Source organism: Phalangium opilio, unplaced genomic scaffold (genome assembly GCF_054372755.1).
Source record: "Phalangium opilio isolate 3A_F unplaced genomic scaffold, DU_Popi_V2 ptg000113l_1, whole genome shotgun sequence".
NCBI classification, from domain to species: Eukaryota; Metazoa; Arthropoda; class Arachnida; order Opiliones; family Phalangiidae; genus Phalangium; species Phalangium opilio.
The window spans coordinates 7011228-7035796 of record NW_028324209.1 but is presented as its reverse complement, the minus strand read 5'-3'; the positions used below and the strand labels follow the sequence as shown (position 1 = coordinate 7035796).

Sequence of the window (24569 nt, the reverse complement as noted above, 5' to 3'; positions counted from 1 at the left end):
TCTGAATATAATTTAATGATTTAAACTTGGTTTGACATAAATAAAATTAAATGAGTCATAAGTTTATTTTTCACCAAATTAATATTACATTACATTTTTTCAACAGGTCTAATACCTAATATTCCAAATCCGGCCATCATCAGTGCCGCTGTAGCTTCGCACAATAGAAGTCTACCTTTGTGAATTCTCAATATTGAACCTAGAATAAACAAAACTAACTAATTAATTATCTAACTTTAATGAATCTATCGCGACAATAGAATCTCTCGCAAAATATCATAGGCGGGTATATCATTAACAAATTGCAACAGGCAAGCGCAAGCTCCAAGAACTACTCTTACCAGTTTGTTGGTCCTTTTCAATACAATAACAACTGTTGTAGAAATCGGAGAAGTATGTTGATAATTCGTACAAATATTCGCACAAAGTGTGTAGGTATAAGTCATCGGCCACTGAAGTGATAATTTCGGGGAATTTCACAATGAATTTGGCTAAAGCCCATTCTTTAGGATGATCGAGACTAATGCTAACGGAACCCTTTTTGGCTTCCTCTAATAAAGCGGAGTGATCGACATTCGCGTTTCTGGCAATTGACCTAAAAAAAAAAATTAACCATAGTGTGTAAGTGTAACTTATCTGGTGAATCTGCTAAGTCACAGTAAATCTCTCATTAAAGACACTTACCTAATTCTAGTTAGGGCGTATAGTAAATATACAGCAGTGTTCCCTCTATCATCAAGCATCTGGAACAAGACAAAAACTCTTTTATAAAGAATGTGCGCTCTTTCTACCCATACTTAGGTTTATGATGCTTAAAGGGACTGTAAAGAAGGCATCGGCGGGTGGGTAAAAATTATTTGAAATACGTCAGAGGCACGTGACCAAGGAGGGGCGTGGTTCAAAGAAACTTGGTTCGTTTTATTTCGAAAACTACCACTTCATGGAATTGGCGCTGCAATCTCGCGAAAAACAAGGACTAGATGTCCAGTTCTACTCTATGAGGAGCCTTGTATCTTGGCATCACGTGATGTCTGTGACGTATTTCAAATAATTTTTACCCACCCGCCGATGCCTTCTTTGCAGACCCTTTAACATTAATTAAATTTACCCTATCAAAGGAGAAGACATAATCATGATTTCTATTGTGTGACAGATCAGCGTATTTTATGCAACCATAAGCCACTGATTCTTGCGCGGCTTTCAGTTCTTCTGGACTTAAAACCTAATTAAATTTGTTGCGTAAATCTTATAATTAATGAAACTAAGTAAATAGTTGTTAGTGGCGAGAGAACTGTAACCACTTACTTTGTCTCGTTCTTTTTCTTCCAGTTTTTGTCGAGCTCTGTTCAAACCTTCATCTAACAAATCGAGAAGCCTTACAGTATCGCCTGAACGAGTTTTAAATTTCTTTCTGTCAAATTAAACGCGAATAAAAAAATTAAAAAACGAATTAAACTATGAAAGTTGCTAGTTACAGATGTTTCCACCAGATGGCGATATTTAGTTTTTAAACACATATTTGCGATTTTACAAAAATAAAGCTAACTTATCAGGCTAAATTGGCCTTATTCCCGATCAACGCCACCGAGGCGTAGCGGAGACTTTTGGAACTATAATAATACGGTAGCCAATTACAGGTGGCGCTGGAGTCGATGGACTCTGATGGAGATCTGTTATTTTCTCTATTTTGAATCATGTGAATAGCCAAGGCTTAACAAGCGATATGGTTTCAAAAGTATTAAAAGTTGATTTTACCTTTCTTATTCTGTCTAATATTATGAAATAAGACTTTCGGAGTAAGTTTTCATTCGATTTTGGTCTATTTGGAGATTATTAGGTTAATAATAATTAGTTAAAACATGATTTATGAAGTTGAAGCGGTAATAATCAAAACATAGAAAATAACAGATCTCCATCAGAGTACATCAACTCCAGCGCCACCTGTAATTGGCTACCGTATTATTATAGTTCCAAAAGTCGCCGCTACGCCTCGGTGGCGTTGATCAGGAATAAGGCCAATTTTCAAGTTTTATAGTATTTAAATTATAAAACTATCAAAATTTATCGTTTTTTAATACTTTTCCTTTTCAACTTGGGTCCTTTTTTTAAACCATTACTTACTTGTCTTCTCCCAAAACCACACCAAACCCAACATGTTCGACACGATGTCTTGCAGGGTCATATATCCCCGCTTTATGCGCGCAAGCAAATATAGTTTGAAAGTGTAGAGCCTGTTAAGAATAATCGTTAAATTAAATTGTTTTTGCTGTCCACGTAAGCTTCTTCATATTTCATTTCATATTTGCCTGTCCAGCATCAACAACGTAAATGAGCCAGTCGGCTTTTTCTTCCTCTAGTCTATGCTTTATCGCCGCCATATCTGATGTATCATAGGTGAAACCACCGTCTGATTTAACTACAGTTAAAGGTATGGCAATGCCATCAGCGAACATGATCTTTCTCCCGTCTTCTTCAATTAGAAGCCCTGTTAAAAATTTATATAATCTTCTTTATATTTTAAATTCCCTTTGCACCCGGAATTTAATTACCTTTTTTCTCCAAATCTTCGACCACCGCTTGCATTCGATTCTGATAGAATGATTCCCCCCGTTCTGTAATTCTGACATCAAACCTCTGGTAAATTTTTGAGAATTCTGAAACGGTAATTAATAATATAATTAATTATTATTCCTGAAGATGACTGAGGAAATTCTATAGGCGCATCCGAGGGGTCGGACGTTTGTCAAAATCCCGTACACTTCGTTTGAAATCTGTTTAAAATCTCCCTCGAAAATCTCGAAATCCCGAAATCTCACGTCAAAATCTAAAAATCTTAAAATCTCACGTCAAAATTTGAAAATTTTAAAATCTCACGTCAAAATCTGAAAATTTTAAAATCTCACGTCAAAATCTAGAAATCCCAAAATCCCTACCTTAAAATCTGAAAATTCCGAAATCCCTATTTTAAAATCTGAAAATCCCGAAATCTCATATTAAAATCTAGAAATCCCAAAATCTTAACGTAAAATCCCGAAATCTCATCCTAAAATATCAAAATCAGAAAATCTCCTCGAAATCCGAAAATCTCCTCGAAATCCGAAAATCTCCTCGAAATCTGAAAATCTCCTTCAAAATCCCGAAATCTCCTTCAAAATCCGAAATCTCCTTCAAAATCTGAAAATCTCCTTCAAAATCCCAAATCTTCTTCAAAATCTGAAAATCGCGTTCAAAATCTAAAAATCTCCTTTAAAATCCCGAAATCTTAAAATCTTGGACTAGATTTCCAGATTTCTAAAATCTTGAAATCTCAAAATCCCGTACACTAAAATGCAGAACGTCCGACCCCTCGGGCGCATCTCTATGTAATATACAACATTTTAAATAAAATAAGTAATTACCCTTCCTAGATACGTCGCAAATTAGATTCCAAGCTTTAATTATCTCAGGTTTAAAACTCTGCAACTCCACAACACACGAATACGCTCTCTGTTTGAAGTCAGCATCTTCATCAAAACGTACCTTTGATTCCTGCAGAATAAATAATTAATATTAACTGTACATCATTAAGATTTAAATAAAGTATACAATCAATAAATCATACTTTGTAAAATGCCTGTAAATCTCCAATAGGAGGTGACACATTCATATAATCAGGAAACTTGTCTCTTAAATGGGCAATCAACATTCCAAACTGCGTCCCCCAATCACCAACGTGATTTATTCTCAATACATCGTGACCAATGAATTCTAGAAGCCTGCAAATTCCGTCTCCAATAATAGTGGAACTAAAAAAAAACATTAGATTTTAGCATAAGAAAATAATATATAGCTCCCTATAAGTATGAAACTCTCCATTTAAGCCATGTAAACAGCATTTTCTTCCATTGAAATTTGTAAAAAGTTTCTAATGCCACTATTAAGAGTTTTTAGCGTTAAAAAGATAAAATATTTGTTTAGAAATTTTTTAAATTTTATGTTGTAATTAAATGGTTAAAGGTCTAGACGTTATTATTATGATAATTATAACTGATTAAGTACGTGTCAAAATTATCATAATAAATTAATAGATGGCGCGAGATTTTGACGAACGAGGCTAGCGCCTATACTAGTACGAGGTATGGAGCATCTAGAGTCTCTACGGGCGCGGTGATATTTCCCTGGCCCATCGTGCCTTTCGCGGACACCTTAGGTGGCGGCGGCGGTTTCGCCCCCCTTTTACCCGTAGTACCGAAACTTCTCCCACGGGGCGTAAAAGCGTAAGCGCGCCAAATTTGGGAGCAAATGCTGTAGTATGAAAATGTACTACGTTTCATACTTATAGGGAGCTATATATTATTTTCTTATGATTTTAGCAAAACAAGATTGAGATTGAAGATTATAATTATTCATCTCACCGTAAATGGCCCACATGCATTTCTTTAGCAACATTAGGGGAGCTAAAATCAACGAGTACTCTTTTGCGTCCACCCAAGGCAGGGGGAGGTCGAACCCCCTTAGTTATAATTTCAGCAACTTGAGCTCCAACGTAAGGTTTTTGCAAGAAGATATTGATAAAACCTGGCCCCGCTATTTCCGTTTTTTCTATTATTTCAGTCTCAGGCAGCTTTGAAATAATTTGCTTCGCAACTTCATGCGGAGAGACTTTTGTACCAAGTCCTTTGAGGATCTGAAAAAAAATGATTTAACGAATCGTGAACCTTTAATTACAATTAATTTAACAATACTTACTTGGGTGATGGGCAAGGCAGCGTTACATTGGTAATCTCCAAACTTATCTTGAGTACTCGGGTCTAAAGATGTTGGTGGATTGGGAATATTTGGAAAAGCAGCTTGAATAGCGGCAGTAAACAGGGCTTTCAGTCTCAGGCGGATGTTCTCCATGCAATTACCACTTCTACCTTCTTCATCTTGCACACTCTGGAAACAAAATAAGACTAAGTACACATGCAGGATAGGTTAAATTCTTGACGAAAATCTTAAGAGTTATTGGGTATTCATTTAGAATAATGAAGGAAAAATAAGTGACATTTTAATTTGAGTCAATTTAAAATCAGAGAAATAACAAGATATATACATCAGGGTTCGTACAAAATTTTTGGAATGAAATTCCCTGACTTTTCCAGGTTTTCCCTGACTAAATTCCACAAGTTTCCCAGACCATATGCATTAACTTACAAGGCGTAAATATATGAAAACCAATCGAAATTCACTCGAATCAGTTTTGCACGAGTTGTCATTGTTATAAAGATAAGCCAATTAATTTGTTTAAATTCAACCATAAGTAAATCATAAATAACCGGAGCGAGCGAAGCGAGCTCCGCGAATTTGCGGTTCTGCTCAAGTCTCAGACAACACTTTTTTTGGTCACCCTTATACTGTTATCCAGACTATCAATTTCCCACCATTATATTTTTCCCTGACATTTCCCTGACATTTTAGGCACATTTTCAATTTCCCTGACTTTTCCCTGACCTTTTAAAGGCCCATTTTCAATTTCCCTGACTTTTCCCTGACCTTTTAGGCCCATTTTCAATTTCCCTGACTTTTCCAGGTCGTGTACGAACCCTGTACATAGTTTTAAGACTAGGAGGATTGATACCATTTGCACCAGGAGGCGAGGCTATTGATACAGAACTTTGACTGCAAAGTAGCTCGGTCTCCTGGTGTAAATGGTATCAATACTCCTAGTCTTAAAAATATGCATTGAAGTGCAAAATAAAATTTCATGGAATATATTTAATAATTTATTTTAACTGGATCTTCCAAGTTGTAAATATACAATGAGTTAAACATGTGGATTAATTTAAGCAAATATAAGTCAATTTAAGTGCAATATTTTTTAACTTTCCGTTATTGGATTTTGTTTATTTGAAAATTTATAATGATTATTTATTAATGCTCAGATGTAAGTTCACTCTCGTAAGACTTTTGAGGTTTAAAACACAGGATCAAATTTAACAAAAAAAAAAATTCAAATAATAATGTGATAAAAATTCTAGAAGTAAACTAGATTAATTTATCAAAACTGACTCTTACCTTTTTCAAAATTTCAAGTTGGTACTTCAGCTTTGAATTTTCAGTTTTTAACTTTTCAAGTTCTTCAGGAACTTTATCATCAATATTTGCCACAATTTCACCATTCTTCATCTTTTTCAGTATTTCTAATTCCTTACTAAGGGATAATATTTCAGCTTCCTGAAACACAATAAACTAGTGTCATTCTATGTAAAATTTCTAGTCTGTTTTAACACTACCACAATTAACATATGTTACAGTTAACTAGTAACTAGAATGATTATAAACTCATATTAAAAACACTTACAGCAGCCTCGGCCTTCGCAATGAATGCTGAGAGCTCACTTTGAGGTGAGGAAGACATTTCTCTGGTTTAAAACTCAACCAAATGACCTGCAAACTTCAAAATAAATTCCCTTGTAGCTAACTCTAACTGACAGTGGTATGCTAAGGAATTTAAGATTATATATGCTGGACACAAAATAAGGCGTAGAAACCAAACTAAAAGTAAAGAATTATGTAATACTTTGCTTAAATAATTTTTCTTTTCTTTTAACGCGAAATTTTAAACCCTGTCCTTACTTGGAGGTAGCTGAGACTGGGACAGTCCTTACCAACCACGTGTAATGCCAATGTCAGCACCGATTTTGTAAGCCTCGGCTTCTTTCTAAACACTCGAATTTTCTATTACAACCATATGTTAGGCCTACGCTAAGAACTAAATATACGTTAACATTATAAATGGTTAAATTTGTATCTAAATAAAAACCATTTAATTATTCCCTCGTTACTTTATCTAAATGAAAATAAGTTAATTACTTACCGTCACGTTTTTACCGGCGGAATTAATAAGTAGAATTTGTAGCAGACGACGTGCAAAACGGGGAAGAAGGTTGGGAGAGGAAATAAGCTGCCTGGAAGTTTATGGCCATGGAGTGTTAAAATGGGAGAACAATTCGAACATACCACAACCTGTAAATAATAATTATAATAATTTTCCTTCACGCTCTCGGTGTTTTATTTTTTTTTATAGCAAGAGACAACATTTTTTTAAAAAGAAATTTCCATATAAAAAGGCTTTGCATTATTAGGAAAAATGTACAAAAGAATGATACAAGTACTGTACTGTTTATATGTATGGTATTTCTAATTATAGGGATCTCTGATTTTACCAATAAATTAAATTATATTTAACCAAAACGTAATTTTGTGTATTATTTTGTATTTAAAAAATAATTAATAGTAATTTTAAATCGACAAGATTTTGCAGGCAAATGGAGGCTAGAATGGAGTTAACACCAATGGTTTTCAAATTGTTTCGGTTTTGGTTTAGTATTTTTGTTTTGGGTTTTGTTTTCTTTATAGACAATAACATTATTCAAGCGATACAAATAAATATTGTCCTGAGCAATGTTTGGCTTTTTTTTTTTTGTTTTGTAATTGTCATCAATTGACGTTAAAAATTAAAATATTACGGTACTACTTTTGTTTAGGAACTTCTATACGCTATTTGACCAATAATATTCATTTGTTGACCAAAAAGGTTGTTTACTCATTACTATCGTCAGTAACGATGGGGAAAATGTACCATTTTAAAATTTAAGGGAGTATTTTGACTAGATAGCCGAAATACCTTTTCATTATTTTCAAATAAAGAGAAAATAACGAATTGAGCTGGAAAGTTTCTTTTAAGAATAAAATATGGTCACTTCAAGAAGGCGTCTTTTTAAATATTTCTAAAACAAGTTGTCAAGTGCGTATTAAACTCTTCGCTTTGTTTTTTTTATTATCATTTTGTTTTATTTTTAAAAAATTAAAATTAAAGAGACGAAAATTGTAGAATTTTGACATAAATGCTAGAAAATATTTAAATAGATTCCTTCTTTTGATAACTGGTACAGTAAATCTTTTAAGACGTTGATAGGTTCAATTCGTGTGCCTTTTTTAATACGATTTTTTTTGTTTGTTGATAATTTAAGAATAATGCTAGTATTAATATAATTTTGACAAAAACTTGACAATTATTACACCAACAGATTTTAAATTTATCCCTAGCCCGTTCTTTTATTCGTATAGGATGGATTTGTTCCTATTACAGAAGAGTCCATTTTGTTTTCTTTCAAATACCTAAATTTTAAGCCTTGAATGTTCGGCCTTATATCATTAATAATCCTACCCTTAATTATTATTATTATTTTTTTTTACAATTCATAAGCACAGGCACCTCTTAAATAATTTTAAAATAATTTTAGTTAGCCAAAAATATGATATGCATTTTCACATGTTATTATTCTTTCCTTATTTATTATTATTTTTATTGTTTTTTTTTGTCCATCACCTATAATTATTTACCAATAATGATGTTTAATTGCCTTTCTAGCGGTTAAACGAACTCGTAAATAAAAACAGATAGTTAATTAGTTTACACAGCACCTAATTAAATCGTTTTAATATGAAACTGAGTAAATATCAGCGTTGAAAACAATATATTGACGTAATACGCGAAAATTTTGTTGTTTATATCTTTCGCAAATGTTTGTGACTTGTAAGGAAGTACAAACTGAAGACTGAAAACGTTTATGAGCAACATAACAGTCCGCGGTTTATAATTCCTTAACTCGTAAATATCATAATGACGTTCGTAATTAGTCATTATATTAATTTCAAAAGCTGATTGATTAAGTATTTTACGGGGAATTATTTTTGTGCCTCTAAAATTAAATCTTTTCGATATTCTGTTTCCTCCAAGGGGCTAATCACTCTCAGATTCCAAGTACACCATAATACTGGGCATTCCACAATAGTGCCACGCGCTTTCTGTTGCGCCTACATCGTTTGATAAAAAGTGTACGCCGAGTGAATGGCCCCTTGGTATTGTAAAGTCCGTAATAAACAATTTAAAGCAAACTTCATTAATTTTTCATTGCAATTTAAGTTACTTATCTCGATGAAAAACTGTTCTTAAGATTTTCCAGTACTTGTGTAACTAAAAAGATTCAATAATTTAAATACGTAAATTCGCGTAATAGTAACGATTAAATCCTTAAAATTTTTGACGGAATAATCGAAATAAAATAAAGGAGGCTGATTCGCCATCGTTTTGTAGAGATAGGTTTCTTATCGTTTATGAGCAATGTGTGTATTACTTTAGTTATGGAATGACCAGCTCCGACGCTGAAGCGTCGTTATCATTCATTTCATAACGTGAATCGTAGTTACGGATATTTCAGATAACTCTTCTTGATAATCTTTCCCTTGTCTCTGCGTGAACTCCTCATATATCTTGTATTTTATCTTAATTTTAATAAGGCTTAGTCGAAAGAGGTAAAAGTACTAAATACCTACGACATCGAAAAACGTATCAAGGATTGTCATTCAATAAATAACTAAATATTTTGTTACGTATATTATTTTTTTTTTCCTGAATGAGGGCTAAATCTTGGCCCGCATTTATCCTAATACAGTATTAATTATTTTTTGGTACAGTATAAAAAACAAATAATTTTAAACTGATCAATGCGATTTTGTCTTATATATTATGGAAAAAACAACCTAGTTTGTTTTTGTTTTTGTAATATTATTTTTTTTCTCACTATAAAACAATTAAAATCCAGAAACGAGTGTCGTAATAACCGAAAACACTTTCAGTTTAGGCATCGGATGAATTCTTAATTTAAGAACATCCCTTATTTTGGCTTTTAAACTACACGTACGGCGCCAGTACATAGTTTTTTTCAGCCAAAATTGTACTTAATGGCTTAACGTATTATCGCGATAGGTTTCGAATCCTTTCAATTTACGCTAGATACCGCGAAGAATTTTAATTACATCTTGGTCTTTAATTGCAACGTTGAAATCGTTTTGTTTCTCTTACGTTTTTATTAATATTTTTTTTTTTTTGAAGATTGATGTTGGTTTCACACGTATCACATGACGCAAGGTATTGGTAAGTAATAAAAATCCCAAAAAACAAAACCACGTGCGGATTTTTCGACACTGGTGCTGGTCGATTACCGTTTCTGCCACTGTATAAATTGAAAAGGCAGTGTCCAGAGGCACGTTGCTTTAATTTCTCTCTTAATTTTTTTTATTAATGTTAACCCCGTTTTTATTTCATTCATTTATCAAGTCATGATTAAAATTTGAGGTAAATCATTGTCGAAACGTAGATTTTTTCATTAGTGGAAGGAGCTATTCTACTCAAAGAAAGTAGTTTCCACCTTAACAGTGGGTTTCTTTTTTTTTTTTCATTTCATTTGTTACTCGATCGAGTTTCGGTTGATAACTGATAATGACGTAGAAGTGAATGTGTACGATGTTTTAAACGTAGTTTTCTCTCTCTCTGTTTTAATTTAAATCAAACCACAAACACCGCTACTCAAAGTACAGTAACATATTTCACCATTTTTTTTCTTGTGCCTTATACGGGTTATCAGTTTGCATAGTGATCAAATGAACCTAGGTATTCCAACGCAGCCTTGTAGCAAAACTGGTATTGGTCCTAAAATAATAATGTTCCTTGTCAGGATTAAATTGTTCCAGTAATTCATGGAACTAATTACCTCATTTTGTACCATTCCTGGACGTTGCATTCTGAGTGTCCGTACAGTTTGAAACATATCTACGACACCTTCGTATTGCATTCGTTCCAACACAATACTAAGGGTTATAAACACTCCTGTCCTACCAACTCCCCCACTATCGACGTATATACAAGTATGTCAGCAACAATTTATCTCAACCACCATTATTTAAAGTAAAACATGTCCTACCTGCAGTGAACTGAAATTGGTCCTTCTTGGCCGAACTGCTCTTTAGTTTTGTGTACTTGACCTATAAACTCTATGAATCCTTCACCAACTTTAGGTACTCCTTGTTCCGGCCAATCCACAAAGTGAAATTGTCGAATGGTTCTTGATTGTCCATCCTAAATTATGACAGATCATTGAGGCAAATTTTTCAAGGACTAAAATATCATTGGGACTTACTCTGGCGTCTGTAACTTTGAATTCTCTTAGAATATATTGAGGCATGTTGTATTCCGTGATTGGATCAACAACGTAATAGAGATATCGCTGCGATCTCTCATTGGGCCAATATTGATGGCATTTTTCTCTTCCTAATTCTTTTAATTTCGTTAACATGACTACGATATTGCAATTGTGTTCCCACAACATTCTCCAAAAGTCGTCCGTGGTTTCTGGCAAGGGGCCTTGAGTCGCGATGTACGCGTTACGATACCTATAACCCTAAATAAAATGTGATACAAAATGCGATCAAGTTCAGGATTCTTTTGCACGAAACGAAAAGATCAAATTTACATCTATGAAGCTGGCATTTATGTAATCTGAACCGTCCACACCTCTAATGGGCTGTAAACAAACTCTCGTAGACTCGTCTAAAGAAAATAATTAATCTAGATATAGTACGATTCTCTGGCTTTTGAAGTTAATAATAACTGACATACATGGTAATATATTCATAAGTCTATTTTTAAATTTGTTGACAGGTAAATTGGCACTGATAAACTTGTTGGGTTGCATTTTCATGGCAACCAATTTCTGAAAATAGCAAAAACGTCTGCGATGTATCAAAGGAAAAACGTACATTCACGGGAATTAATTAATAGTTTCAAAAACCAGGATGGATTCGTGATTGCTTAAATAAAACGTGTTTGATCCTCATCCATTCTTATAACCTACTTGACAATACGGAATTATACGCGTCATGGGTGGGGGGAAAGTGGTTTTAATTATTTTTAATTGACGTATTTAGGGTTTAACGTTGATAGCGGCGTCGTAAAAATTAAGCTAAAAACGACACTGAATTTATTTTTACCGGTACTTTGTATGCAAAAACTCCGGAGCAAAATAATAGTACTTTGAATTCTACTTCCATGCCGGGGCAATTTTCGGAGGGAACCAATTGCATGAGAGACTGAATGTGTGCGTAGAGATTTCTGGCCGGGACCTCGGTATTCCCAGCTATGACGGCTTCCAGAACAGCGTCGTGAATGAAAATATACTGGTCTTCCGTCTGCACCATGTAGTTCCTCTGAGCACGCAAACACGTCACGTGCCCGTATATATCCACCGTACTTTCGTGCTTTAATCGTTCCATCATAGAATCGATGACGACAAAACAGCCCGTTCGTCCGACGCCCGCGCTTCAAGATAATAATTTTACATTAGCTAATTAATAAACTTCAAAAACAAAAATGTAGACTTAGCACCTGCAGTGAACAATCATTGGCCCAGCATCCAATGGATTCATGGTACGGACTCTTCTCAAGAACACCAAAAATGGAGTCGGGTGATCAGGGACACCGTGATCTGGCCACGCCGTAAATTGAAATTGTTTAACTTCTCGTTTTTCATTGAATCCATTCTGAAAATTATAAGAAAAAATCATTAGCAAGTTAGCAATCGTAGCACAAACTCTATGTGATTATTTCTTTCTCACCCTTTGTATGTGAAAGGTACGAATACAATATGTCGCCAACTCCTGGGTGTCCATTAGCGTAACGTGCATTATTCCGTAGGTTTCTGTTCCTCGATTCGGCCAGTATTGATCGCACTGCGGATAACATAAGCATTAGTACACGAAACATCAACTATGAAACAAACATTAAAAAATAAACATACCTTTATTCTTGTTCTTTCTTCCAGTTTAGTCATCATGAGAACAGTCGCGCTTCTTTGCTCCCAAACCATCCTCCAAAAATCCCCGAATGTTTCTGGCAATGGTCCTTGTGTGGCGATATAAGCATTTTGTTTTCTGTATCCATCGCAATAATTGGCGTTTATGTAATCGGAACCAGCTATGGCGTCTAGTTGTTGCAAAACTACTCTGCTGTGGTCGTAGGCTATTACATTAGCGTATCTGTTCTTGGGTTTATTTGCTTCCAAATTGGAATTTTCCCAAGTAAATTGTTGACCCGGTTCGATAGACTGTTCCAAAAATGACAGATGTTTTTGAATTACTCTGGTAAACTAATAAAAAAATTTAGTTTATTATTCAGTATTAGGCCTACCTCGTATTCTTGAGAAAACTGTAAATTGTCGTTGGCTTTGAGTCTTTCAATGTGATTGGCTAATTCTGAAACTGGAATTGGAGGATGACTCATCATGGCAGGAGTTTGATAGTTGAGTCTTCTCATTTCGACCGGATCTGATGGATGGATTGCCAGCTCTCTGTCAGTAGCGTTTACCAGTAATTTCATTGTCGTATCACCAGCTGGAGTCTTTGCTTGCTGCCTTCGTCTTAACGAAATCGAAATAAATTGAATAAATACAGTCACATTTGTTAATATCCTCAAAGATTATTTGTAAGTATAATTACACCAACTCCACTCGGGTTATTATTTCGAAAAAAACCATCATTCTCGAAATCATAAAATGGAAAATAATATAATAAATATAAATAATAATTTATAAAAGAACCAAAATATGTTACGGTTATTAAACACAAAATTATAACGCAAATCAAAACATAAAATACAAATAAAATAATTTTTTTTTATATAAATCATAAAGAAATATTGCATTTGACATAATATGAAATGTTACATTTTAAAATTCGACATACTTTTTAACAAGGACTAATACTATGAGGCAAAGAACCATAAGTAGAATGAATATGATCACTCCAACAATCCACAAAACTTTGGCGTCCTGTGGATTGCGATTTATTAAAGAGACGTTAATCATGTCCGGTTTAGGTCTACTTCCGGGTGGATATATGGTTTTCCCGCTTATAGTAGGAAATTCCAAACTAAGGCTACTTGAGAATGGGCTGCTCGTATATAAACTCTGTTGAAATAAAATTAATATTATATTCTGAATTAAAAATATGTCATCAAACTCACTTTTTGCGGTGTGTCTACGACAGCGCGGACAAATATCATGTACTTCATATGTCGAACTACTTTTCTGTTAAGGAAACCCAAGTATTTCTTGCCATCACCCAGTGGAAAATTACTTCCCATGGATCGTCGTAGAAATTTGGCAGCAATGTACGGACCAGCTTCATCCTCTTGCGTTCGAGTAAGCTACAATTCCAAATTTCATATTTAATAACATTTCCTAACTAATCTATTAAACTTACCTCTTCAAGAGTATAATGGTCCGGTTCTTTGTTCGCAAATTTATCAGGAACGACCACCAGGAAGTAATGACTAATTGGACCGTACTCTTCCGACGCTTGCGGGAGAATAACGTTAATGATATCTCTATCGGTGCCATCGCTGTCTGGTTTCACCATAGGCTTTGGCGCGGCCATGGCGGTGGTGACAATAATCTTAGCCGGTGGTCTATAAGTTTCTTCTTGGGGAATAGCAGTGACGTTTACTTGGTAGCTAGTGAAAGGCATGAGCTGTTTGATGGTGTATTCCGTTATGGATGGATCAACATATTCGGTTTGTGGAGGAATGGTTAGTATCTGAAGTCGGCCTTGACTGTCGTAAAATTCTTTGTGCGCTCCATATGTTATCTAATAGTAATTAACAGACAAGATGCGATATAAATTAATTCACGTCTTTAACTTACGGAAACAGTATTTTCACCTTATATTTTATGGGATCCAACTTAGTGGGTGGCCTCCATGTCAAAATTAAACCATGAGTTGTCACTCCATGAGCTCGAAGTTGCGTTGGAACGTCATTCGGCGTCACTCGAACAGTTATAAGTTCCGACAATCGCCCCAATCCTTGTCTAGTGTACGCCGCGACTCTCAAAGCATACATGGTATTACTATCCAATCCAATTATTTCGGCTGACGACGTCAATGGTACCCTTTTACTCATCCATAGATCGAGATCTTCCACGGGTGTTTGCGAGTACAGAACCTGATACCCGAGAATATGCACGAAATATGGTACTCCATCCCACCAGACTTCGACGGATTGATCCGACGTTGCCATGGCTTGAACGTTAGACGGGGCTGGCGCCACGTCACCGGGCGTTAATATAGTTGTCGGACTGCTCCATGGTCCGCCACCTTTTGACGTAAACGCTCGTGTGCGAAAATTGTACTCTGTACTTTCGTCTAAGGCACTAAATACCATCCTCGATATGCTTGTGTTACGTTCCTGGGGGAAACTATCCGATGATTTGTGGAATTGGTAACCGAAATGTGTTACGTGGCCATTGCGATATTGGGGAAGTGGGGGGTCCCAGCTAACCGCGACAGTGTTGGGACTTTGGAGTCTGTGAGTGACATTTTGAGGTGGTGCTGTTGGGACTAATTATATTAAACCAATTAGATTAATCCATATTCCGTCATGAGCAAAGTAATTATGGTTCACATACTTCCTTCTGGGGTGTCCAAAAATGTCACAGCTTCTTGACCCCAACCGATTCCGTTCTTTCCAGCAAGACGAATTTCATAACGAGCTCCCCTATCTGAAATAGTACGTCAGAGAATTTAACTCATAAATATCGAAAGTTACTTTGAATGGACAAACCTAAGTCTTCCAAGGTTATATGATCATCAGGTGGATTGACTTCCAGCATTTCTGAATGTCCTCCATCCACTCTTCCGTACCGTATCCTATAACTTAGCAAGGAACCGTAAACGTGTGTGGGTCTTGACCACCGTACTTGGACAACCAAATTTGGTTCATCTTGGGATATTTGAACCGATATTTCTGGTCTTGTTGGCACTAAATGAATATTTAAAACATTAAATGATGTTCTAATTGTTTAAGTACGAAGATATGACTTGAACTAGACTTACCACCACCAGCTGTTCGAACATTCCTGGACCAACTTCGACTTCCTTCTGCCTTTCGCGTGACGGCTACCACTTGAACTTGATATTCCGTGTCTGGTTGCAAACCAGTCACGTTATGTTCCTCGGCATCCTCGTCAGCCACGTCAAACCTTAGGGGCTCATTGACCAAATCACCGTCCTTGTTCATTTCTTGAACGTATATCTGATACCCTCGAATCAGTCCGTTTCTATCCCGATTCGCTGGGGGTTTCCACCCAACGTTTATCGTCGTGCTGTTCAGAGCAATCACTTTGACATTCAATGGCTCCCCGGGGACTAATTATGTAAAAAAATCTTATTAGGCCCTAAAGAGCGAATTAAATTGATTGTTGTGGCGTTATTTACCATACGGTTCCGTTCGCACTGGATATGGTGGAGTGGCGGCCCCATCCCCGTCTCTAGACTTTGCCGACACCCAAATGAAATACAGAGTGTCTGGGTACAGTTCTCCCAAAGTGTACGTTTCAACGTCCGGGATGGAACGATGGTACTCTTGTTGGGTAAACGTGTCATTCCAATACAAGTCGTAACCTAGAATCTCTTCTCCAGTATGCGCGGGTTTGTGCCAGGATACTTGGACCGTTGTAGATGATTTGGCGAAAGCTCGAAGATCTACTGGTTGACTTGGAACTGGTGGTGGTTAGAAACGGTTAGTTTGTAACCACCGATATGTTTTTAAATTCTTACCGCCCTCTTGAGTTTTGACTTGAATGGGGGCGGACAACGGACCGGGACCCCTGGCAGTGAAGGCCTGGACACGGATTGTGTAAATTGTGTGAGAATTTAAGCCACTTATGGTAGTCAGTTTCCCATTGTCAACTTGCTGCGCTTGCCAGGAGTGTGTCGGCAAGGAAGGTTGTTTTGTGTAATAAACCTTGTAGCCCTTTAAAATAATCGATAGAAAACAAAATTTGTAAAATGAAGAATGACTTCCCGGGTCCTTGTACTTTAATTGTTGTCACTCACCGTCACTTGTCCGTTTGGTTCCTTAGGCGGATCCCACTGTATAACAATGGTATTGGAGCTCAATGGTCTAGCTTGTAAATTTCGAGGAGCGCTACCGGGTTCTGCAGAGCCGAAAAGTTTGAAAAGAGAAACATTTTTACACGACAACGAACCAAAGAGGGAGTTCAAATCAACCTTTACGAAATGTGGGTTTTAAATCAAACATCATTAAAAATATAAATTTTTTTAGAGGAATGCCCAAAAAATAATAGATAGTAGAAAGGGATAAACTACAGCAAAGATTATAACAAACAAGCAAACACGCAACATAAGGGCCAACAGATTTGTGTTTGCTCTCGAAGGAAAGAAATAGCTCTGTATATCATAACCCAATAATAGTCTCATAAGTATATGGTTGGGGTTATATCGGCTTTTGATTAAAGGTTTCTATTCCAAACCGAAAGAGAATAGACGCGTCGCTTTCTGTGAATCTTCCTTCTTTTGACAAATAAGAAACCACAGCGGGCAGTGGTTCTGTTTCCGGCGAGCCATCGTAGAAAATATCATTTAAACCCATACTTACGCTGTGTATTATAAATTTAGGTCTGTTCTTATGAACATCTCAAGTTAATTTTCAAGTCAAAATATTAGAATATTTAGGGTACTTCAGTTGTTTATACTTTCAAACACAACAGTTATTTTTAAGAACGTTCTCTGCATTGCAAATTAGGTTTTCATTTCCAACGATAGTAAAATTATGTTTTTCCTTCATTAATTAGTACCTTAATCATCATATAACATACCATCCGTATCTCATTAAACACGCAACAACTATCACTATCGAGTTTTCTGTTTTCATAATTTATGTTAATCGTTTCGTTTCACCTTTACAATGAAAATATAAAAAGTATAAACAGTTTCTGTGAACCCCGTGTTTACGGAACAAGCAGCTAGTCACTAAATTTCATGGATGAAGAATATAATTCTAAGAGAGAGTTACGGAGAGAAAGAGAGAGAAAGAGCGGCATAATTACTAAGGGCATTATTCTCGTTATGTACGATATTTTTACTCCCTTTTCTTCGAGGCAAACAAAATGGTAAATTTAAAGCACAGAATGATGATAAAGCGTAGAAAGATTTGAATTTTTTTACGCATCTGCGGACTTACTGTTGGCTCCGGGAAGTTCGTCTAATGGCGAGGGATGAAAGAGAGAAAAAAGAGAAAGAAGGTTTCAGAATTCTACTCTGCAGGATTTTAAAGATGTTTTTTCTTTTTTTTTGCTTTTGAGAAAGAGAATGGGATAACTACTACTATAGAGCTAGCGGAGCTCGAATAAAAAAAGAGGGGAAATAAGCCAAAGAAGGCGGAAGTTTCTCCTTTACACTTCTTAAAGAACGTTAAAAATAGCGGGGGATTTTTCTAAAATAATTTATTACTTCTAACATATGGAGGGTAGGGGAAAACATAAAATAATATTTATAAGCGTCAGTACGAAGCATTTTAATGTACGCTCGTTAAATAGCCCTTCTCATCATCCCATTTATTTCGCTACGTTGTTTCTGCTCTTCGTTATTGAATTTTTAGATTTAAGCAAAAACATTGTAACTTAATGGCGTGTATGCCTTAAATAATGGGTTATTCTACATAACAAAGTAACTTTTAGACGTCATTAGAAAAATGGCAACACTAACCCGTATCTCCCGTAGTTGTAATAGCGGGGGCGCTTGGGATTCCACGTCCAATGGCGTTGGCAGCGATGATAAAGAACTCGTACTCCGTGTAAGGGGTTAAATCCCGGACCGTGTAAAACATGGTGGTAATACCGCTAATCTCTTTGTACTCGTGGTTTCCGTGTTTTGGCTTATACTGAATGACGTAGTAAATAATGTTCTCAGCGCCCACATCGTAGGACCAAGATAAACGACACGAAGTCGACGTGACGTCCGATATTTGAACTCCGGATGGAGCTCGAGGAAAGGCTAGAAAGTAAAAGGTGTCAGGCTGAATTTGAGACACCATTAGGTAACCATCACTAACCTTGAACGAGTATTTGAGTGGTAGCGTCTATGCTTCCCAGTTTGGAAGACGCGACGCAGGTGTAGTTGGCGGACTCACGCACATTCTCGAGGGTCAATATATTCTTGCCAATGGGGGCTTTTTCTTCGTTGAGAAGTTCAACCGAACCTTTTTTCCATTTCACATATGGCATCGGAGAACCAACTGCCACGCAGGTTATGTTTAAGTTACTACCAGGTGTAACTTCGTACAGCGGTTCCGGTGGGATGGAAAAGTAAGGCGGAACGCGGCGAACTGCAATGAACCAAGAGTTATTATTTTACTAGCTGTTACCAAAGCTTTCGTTCGCGAGGAATTAGTGTTATTTTTTTTGTTAATTTTTAACAGAATAACAAATAAAATCCAACAGAACGGCAATCAAAGAAACACTGATTTTAATAGGCAGAGACGTACAACAGGAACTACCGTTTAAGATGAATTAAGTAAAAACATCCCAACATCGAAACTCACAAACTTTCACATTTATAATATTAGTAGGATTAATCGTAACTAATCGAAGATTAGCGTTTGTATCTATGTAGACATGAATAACCTTAAATTGCCTAACATATTTTATTAACAAACCACCAGAGTTGATGCGGTACTGTCTTTCCAAACATTTTTTGTAACCTAATCTTTTTAGTGAAACTAGAACCAAATGCGGAGGAAGATAGACGTAAGAAAGGTAAGAAAAGAATCAAGGCATGAGCAAAACGTTCGGCGGAAAAACGGGAGAAGCCAGAGTCCCTTTTTTTCCGCCTACTCCATTCGCAAAGACGTTTTCTGACAGAATAAATAGAAGAGCGGGTTTTCCCCATATATTCTCTGTCAATCTGTCAGAGCGCTCCAAATGTGGAGACGGACAAAATAAGGGCTGGAAAAAGTCGCCCTAGCGCGAGATTGTAAAGAGTAGCGTCAACCAACCAACCATTTCGTTCCCACCAAACCAAATAAGACTACTCGTCTGATTCAAACACCTGCTTCCATTTTCAGAGCAGGTAGACGTAGGAAAATATTACCTACCCCCTATCTGTTTTTCTGAGTACCGTCAAACGAAGGCTAGTTACCTTATGAAGATTTATAGCAGAGATAGATCGAGATTTTTTTGCAACGCTTTTTCGAGTTTTCTTTAAAAATTTACGGTTTTTTTGATAGAGAATAATTTCTAATTCGACCAATTTTTGCTATAGTTCAGACAAAATTCTATAATACTATAAATAAGTGTGGGTTCAAAGGATATTTGCTACGAGCACTCATCCTTGGGACCATGCATCTGCTGGTGGCGGATTTGCAGGACAGGAAAACCATCGCTTAGTGTTATCTCTATCTCTATCCTTAACCATACTTGACCAAGGAAGGTAAATCACAGTAGGCCGTGCCTTTATTCGTTTGCTGTATGGAGAAGAAATATTTAAACCAAGATGGTGCTGTAGTCTCTCTAATTGCCGATGCTATAATCCCTTTCGGACGTCCCATACTTATGGAGAAAATGATACGTTTATGCTTTAGAGCATGTCGGGAGTGTGCCGCACTCCTGTAAGCCAAACCTTTGGGCGACGAAGCTTGAGTGAGTACGACATACGTCGGTATTACTAGCCTACCCTAAGGCACCAACTGTCCCGTGTCCGTCGGAGGTGAGTTGACCCCACTACCTCATCTGTCACCTCCCAAGTAAACCTCATTTCCTTCGCACAAAATACACTGCCACCTTATAACCAATAACTAAGGCAAGCCAGCAGAATATTTCCATACTGTTCAATAAAAAAACCCCCAATAATTTCATAATTATATTACCTCGAACGTAAAGGTTAGCCATTGGTGACACGACTGATCCTTTTCTGTTCTCCGCTACGCATTCGTACGTTCCTTGATCTTCTTCCTCGGCCTCCAAAATTTGTAGAGAAGCTGAAAATACGTTAAAAGAATCGATTGTAAATTACGTAGGTGTAAAATTTTGTTACGGACAATTCAATAGTGTCCGCGGGCTGACAATTTTAATCGAGATAGTTTTTCCCATAATAGTTCCAGACGATAGAAAAACGTTTCCGGCGAAAAATATTCCGTCCGTTAAAAACGGAATAAAAAGCAAGGCGGGATTGAAAAAATAAAGAAAAACGTATAAGACCCGCATTCGGTCTTTTTCATTCTTTAACTCCCCAGAAACTAGTTTCCCTAAAAATGACTTTTCAAAAACTCATTTTGAATAAATAGAAGAAAGATAAATCGTCATTCTTCTAAAGCGAGATACGAAAGCTCGCCTAGCGAAGAAACTCTGAACCTGGCTCCGATTTAATGGGAAAATCCAGTCAGCCATTCTACATCTTTTCTACTCCAGCCTCTCCTCCCCCCGCCGTCTATTTCTGCTAGAAACGAGATGAACAAGTCATCTCAAACCTTCCAGTTTCTATCTTCATTACGAGCTTCATCAGAGAAAGCATAGAAGCGACATGGGGAATCTTTATCTTCCCTATGAACTTCGAAATGAAATTAACTCTAGTAAACCGGAGTATAGTGACACAAGAAAGGGTAAGGTACAATCTCTTAGCACATCTCTATGTATTATCGTGAAATCATAAGAATTCCAGACCATGTGTCGCTTCTAAGCTTCTGGCTTCCTTCATGTACAGAAGAAAAACAATATTCCAATAAATATTTTGCAATTGAAAAACAAATTTTCATTATTAAAATTATCTATGTTCATATGGCCACCCAAATACATGAAAGCAATAAACCTCGTAAATTATAAATAGTTTGCCGGTTTAAAATAAGAAAGAGAAAATGAATCCTCAATATTCTATCTCTTTACGACGTTGGTTTTCTCAAATATAGAAAATGCTGGAAATCGCATCGGGCCCTCAATCCCTAGGTCTTTATCAAAGCGAGGCCAAGTCGCCAAAAATTTTTACTCTTTTATTTTTAAAGGAAAAACGGGGCCATAAAAATTTATCAAACATATTTTGGTCTATTTTATATTCTCTAAGGCTATAAGGGAGCAATCTCTGTTTATTGATAAAGTCCGCGAGTATTTTGGGAAGTTCGAGAGAACAACCTACTTTATGTAAGAATGCTATACTTACAGCCCTGTACCAAGGAATATCTATGATTGGTCATATCGACGGGGATCATATCTTTGAGCCAATGAATGTTGGGCGAAGGGTCACCGTCCGCTTTGCAAGGTAAAAGAGCGCTGCGACCTTTCTCCACACCTTGAATTGATGGTTGCAAACTGAACCGAGGGAATCCATCCGGTGCTTCTGATTCTACCAAAGAAAGAGAGAAAGAGAGAAAAAAATTAAGAAAGTTAAGCCTAAGGAGAAATAGACCGAGTAGGTTAAATCATACGGAACAGCAGTCCTTGTCAACGGCAAGGAATGCTGGTATTTCTACCAAATAAGCCCATCGTATATCGTTTATACTCCATAAAGACTTTCTCTAGGCCAATCTATTAAGAGTTGTAAATCACACTCCCAATGAGTCCTAGGTAAGACTTTTTAGGTAAGTTTACTCCTTGAAGGAAAGAATAATTTTTTGAATTCAACGAACTAAAATTTTCTTTTACGCGTTTAATAAGTTTGGAACGTAATCAACATCTATATAAGTCAAATTTCCGACTAACTGATAACCAACGTGCAGCCCTTGTAGGTCGAAATTTTGCAGGGACGTTACCCTTAAGTAGTAGGGACGCACTAACAAAGATTATTCCAATCCACCGCCATCTTTAAAAATTCCGACCAGAAATGTAAAAAGCCTTCAAAATGAAATAACGTTCGTATATTTCAACCGATTTCATTAATATTTAGTATACTGTTTCCCTATATCCTATGAACGGACTTTATGGTTTTTGGTGTTCAATTTACCGCCATATTTTAAAATGGCGGCAAGAAACAGAATAAAATGGACTGACGGGATACTCAGGGTGCCTTTGCCACTAGTAAGATATAAACTTGAGACTCCTTGGGAAGAAATAGGCTTCTACTGCTCTTAGTCATAACGTTCCCGACGTTCTTCGAGTTCGTAAGGTGGTCAGGAAGGCGATTAAAACGTTTCGCGGCTGAATGAACGCGAAGCAGCAAGCCAGAAAATTAAGACAAGCCGAATGTTATACGACCCGAGACATACCAAAGCCAACCCAGAACCATTCTATAGCTGGAAAAGACGGCAGTGCATCTCCTCCAACTGTCGAAATTTTAGGAAACTAGAAATGGGGGTCTGTAATTTACAAGTTAGGCAAGATTTTCCTATTTTGATGGCTTGGGACCTAAGCCTGCCGCCGGACTTTTAGAATTTGCGTCAAATATAGTGTTTTGGGAGTGAAATATGCTTAATAAGAACAAAGTTTCTTACCTCTTAAGCCCATTTGTTTAATCTAGTTAAAGAGGACTTGGAATTATGGATAAACAATTTCTATAGTTGGAAAATTAACATTCAAAGCATTAATTCAATTACGTAAAATAAGCCTTGGTCTAAATATTCTCTTATTAATAATGGATCCTTTCAAACATCTGTGCTTATAGCGGTTGAATTATTTTTTCTTCGCATTTTCCATCATGCACTATACACAACAAACCCACTATAATATTGAAGTAATCCCGCCACTGCAGAGGTCACTGAAACATGGTTACTATAATCTTGACTATATCTTTTCTCCTGGCCTCCTTATATAAGCCTGAGGGTAACGAGCTTTCGGTTTATTTCTGGGTACGAAGGGCGTTGTAATTAACGCTTTTCATCGACGCGAACTCTTTTTTGTTGGAGGCTAAACCCTTTTCACCCCTTCTCTTTATCGACATCGGAGGATGAAGGCTATACTATAGAGAGAGAGAACCGAAAGAAGAACGGGAAAAACGCGCGAGCCAGCCTTCGGTGTCGATGAGAAAATACAATAGAAATAAGAAATAATTATATATTCAGGTATCAATCTAGAGTTTTCGAGAATAACAAACAGCATGCAGTCCATCAATCACGGAAGGTGCTTTGTACATTCAACAGTTGTCAAAGGTACATATGATATGCCAAGAACATATGATAAACCGAGAATGATCAATTTCGAATGTCCTAGGAAGCCTAAATGTCACCATTTTCCTGATCTCTAAGACATCCCAAATAAACCTGCATGAGGTACGTTTAAAATCTGGGATTGTGTGTCTGTTAGCCACGGCAAGTTACGTTAGAGTTGGTTATATATCCACCTGGCATCCACAAAGACAACTGCTCATGAAGAACAGTTGCCCGAAGCTTGAACCTATTCCATCTCTCCATTCTTAGTTTAAATGAAATTAAACGAATACCACTTCAATTCTTATTTTTGTCATTTTCTTAATAAATTCCTTCACTTATTCAGTCGACAGTTTTCTGCATATCCAGTATGAGGAAAAACATGATCAAAAAATGTTATTTGTACTTTCGATATCTATGGTACAGCCTCCTCGCGAGTAATATCCGACTATTGATCCGATACGGGGCGCGCCAGAGAAGGAGGCGAGAGAAAATAGCCCTAAAAGTTTCCTGATTCTAAAATAAACCCGCAAGAAAGAAGTCTGGAATAGAGAGAGAATTTGAGAGATAGCGCTAGCTTGGCGAGCTACTGACTGCTTGGACAATATTCCTCGTAAATCGAGGCCGGGAGGTTACGTGGGGGCCCCAGGGCCTTACGACAAAAGCTTCCTCGATAAAACCTATCGGTTTTCCATAAAAATCCCTCCGCGGGAACGTCGGCTATACGCTGACTACGCTGTAGACAATTTGTAAGGCGACGATTCCGGATACAAAGCTTTGGAGAAAC

At 36.7% G+C, this 24569-nt stretch overlaps 2 protein-coding genes across 14 annotated transcripts in view; both read right to left on the bottom strand.

Annotated features, from left to right (window-relative positions):
• Positions 1-41: 41 nt before the first annotated feature.
• ArgRS (arginine--tRNA ligase-like protein) lies at positions 42-6901 on the bottom strand. Of its 7 annotated transcripts, none has more exons than XM_089852760.1 (15): positions 6839-6901; positions 6323-6415; positions 6037-6195; positions 4729-4917; positions 4395-4666; positions 3602-3785; positions 3399-3528; positions 2550-2654; positions 2307-2485; positions 2122-2231; positions 1306-1411; positions 1109-1222; positions 685-743; positions 342-595; positions 42-199 (listed from the first exon to the last, which is right to left on the bottom strand). In XM_089852760.1, the coding sequence occupies exons 2-15, from the start codon at positions 6377-6379 to the stop codon at positions 90-92; spliced, it is 2028 nt and encodes a 675-aa protein (XP_089708886.1). In that variant the 5' UTR covers positions 6380-6415; positions 6839-6901; the 3' UTR covers positions 42-89. The 7 variants fall into 7 exon arrangements, with proteins under 7 accessions (XP_089708886.1, XP_089708885.1, XP_089708889.1 ...); XM_089852759.1 differs by having other exon boundaries at positions 6037-6210; positions 6839-6889; XM_089852763.1 differs by having other exon boundaries at positions 6323-6408; positions 6839-6870.
• Positions 6902-7024: 123 nt separating this feature from the next.
• The window catches only part of LOC149623626 (tyrosine-protein phosphatase Lar-like), a 199741-nt gene continuing 182196 nt past the window's right edge, over positions 7025-24569 (bottom strand). For 4 of the 7 annotated variants that reach the window (XM_089852750.1, XM_089852755.1, XM_089852752.1 and 1 more), the window contains 26 exons: positions 21865-22047; positions 20582-20692; positions 18770-19042; positions 18424-18711; positions 17900-17920; positions 16753-16853; positions 16474-16669; positions 16132-16416; positions 15751-16062; positions 15479-15676; positions 15324-15416; positions 14579-15255; positions 14122-14505; positions 13883-14065; positions 13603-13826; positions 13049-13277; positions 12660-12965; positions 12478-12591; positions 12248-12402; positions 11854-12181; positions 11483-11576; positions 11337-11413; positions 11004-11264; positions 10788-10942; positions 10578-10713; positions 7025-10516 (listed from right to left, as the gene is read on the bottom strand). In XM_089852750.1, coding sequence (XP_089708876.1) covers positions 10448-10516; positions 10578-10713; positions 10788-10942; positions 11004-11264; positions 11337-11413; positions 11483-11576; positions 11854-12181; positions 12248-12402; positions 12478-12591; positions 12660-12965; positions 13049-13277; positions 13603-13826; positions 13883-14065; positions 14122-14505; positions 14579-15255; positions 15324-15416; positions 15479-15676; positions 15751-16062; positions 16132-16416; positions 16474-16669; positions 16753-16853; positions 17900-17920; positions 18424-18711; positions 18770-19042; positions 20582-20692; positions 21865-22047 — 5453 coding nt within the window. In that variant the 3' untranslated portion in view covers positions 7025-10447. The remainder of the gene's footprint in view (positions 10517-10577; positions 10714-10787; positions 10943-11003; positions 11265-11336; positions 11414-11482; positions 11577-11853; positions 12182-12247; positions 12403-12477; positions 12592-12659; positions 12966-13048; positions 13278-13602; positions 13827-13882; positions 14066-14121; positions 14506-14578; positions 15256-15323; positions 15417-15478; positions 15677-15750; positions 16063-16131; positions 16417-16473; positions 16670-16752; positions 16854-17899; positions 17921-18423; positions 18712-18769; positions 19043-20581; positions 20693-21864; positions 22048-24569) is intronic. The other 3 variants (XM_089852754.1, XM_089852753.1, XM_089852756.1) reach the window with 3 other exon arrangements.

Coding starts and splice junctions, on each gene's coding strand:
- ArgRS (XM_089852759.1), bottom strand. CDS start 6,379: ATGTCTTCCTCACCTCAAAGTGAGCTCTCAGCATTCATTGCGAAGGCC. Junction 3,529..3,601: donor ATTTACAGGCATTTTACAAA/GTATGATTTATT, acceptor TTTATTCTGCAG/GAATCAAAGGTACGTTTTGA. Junction 1,412..2,121: donor GTGGTTTTGGGAGAAGACAA/GTAAGTAATGGT, acceptor TTAATTTGACAG/AAAGAAATTTAAAACTCGTT.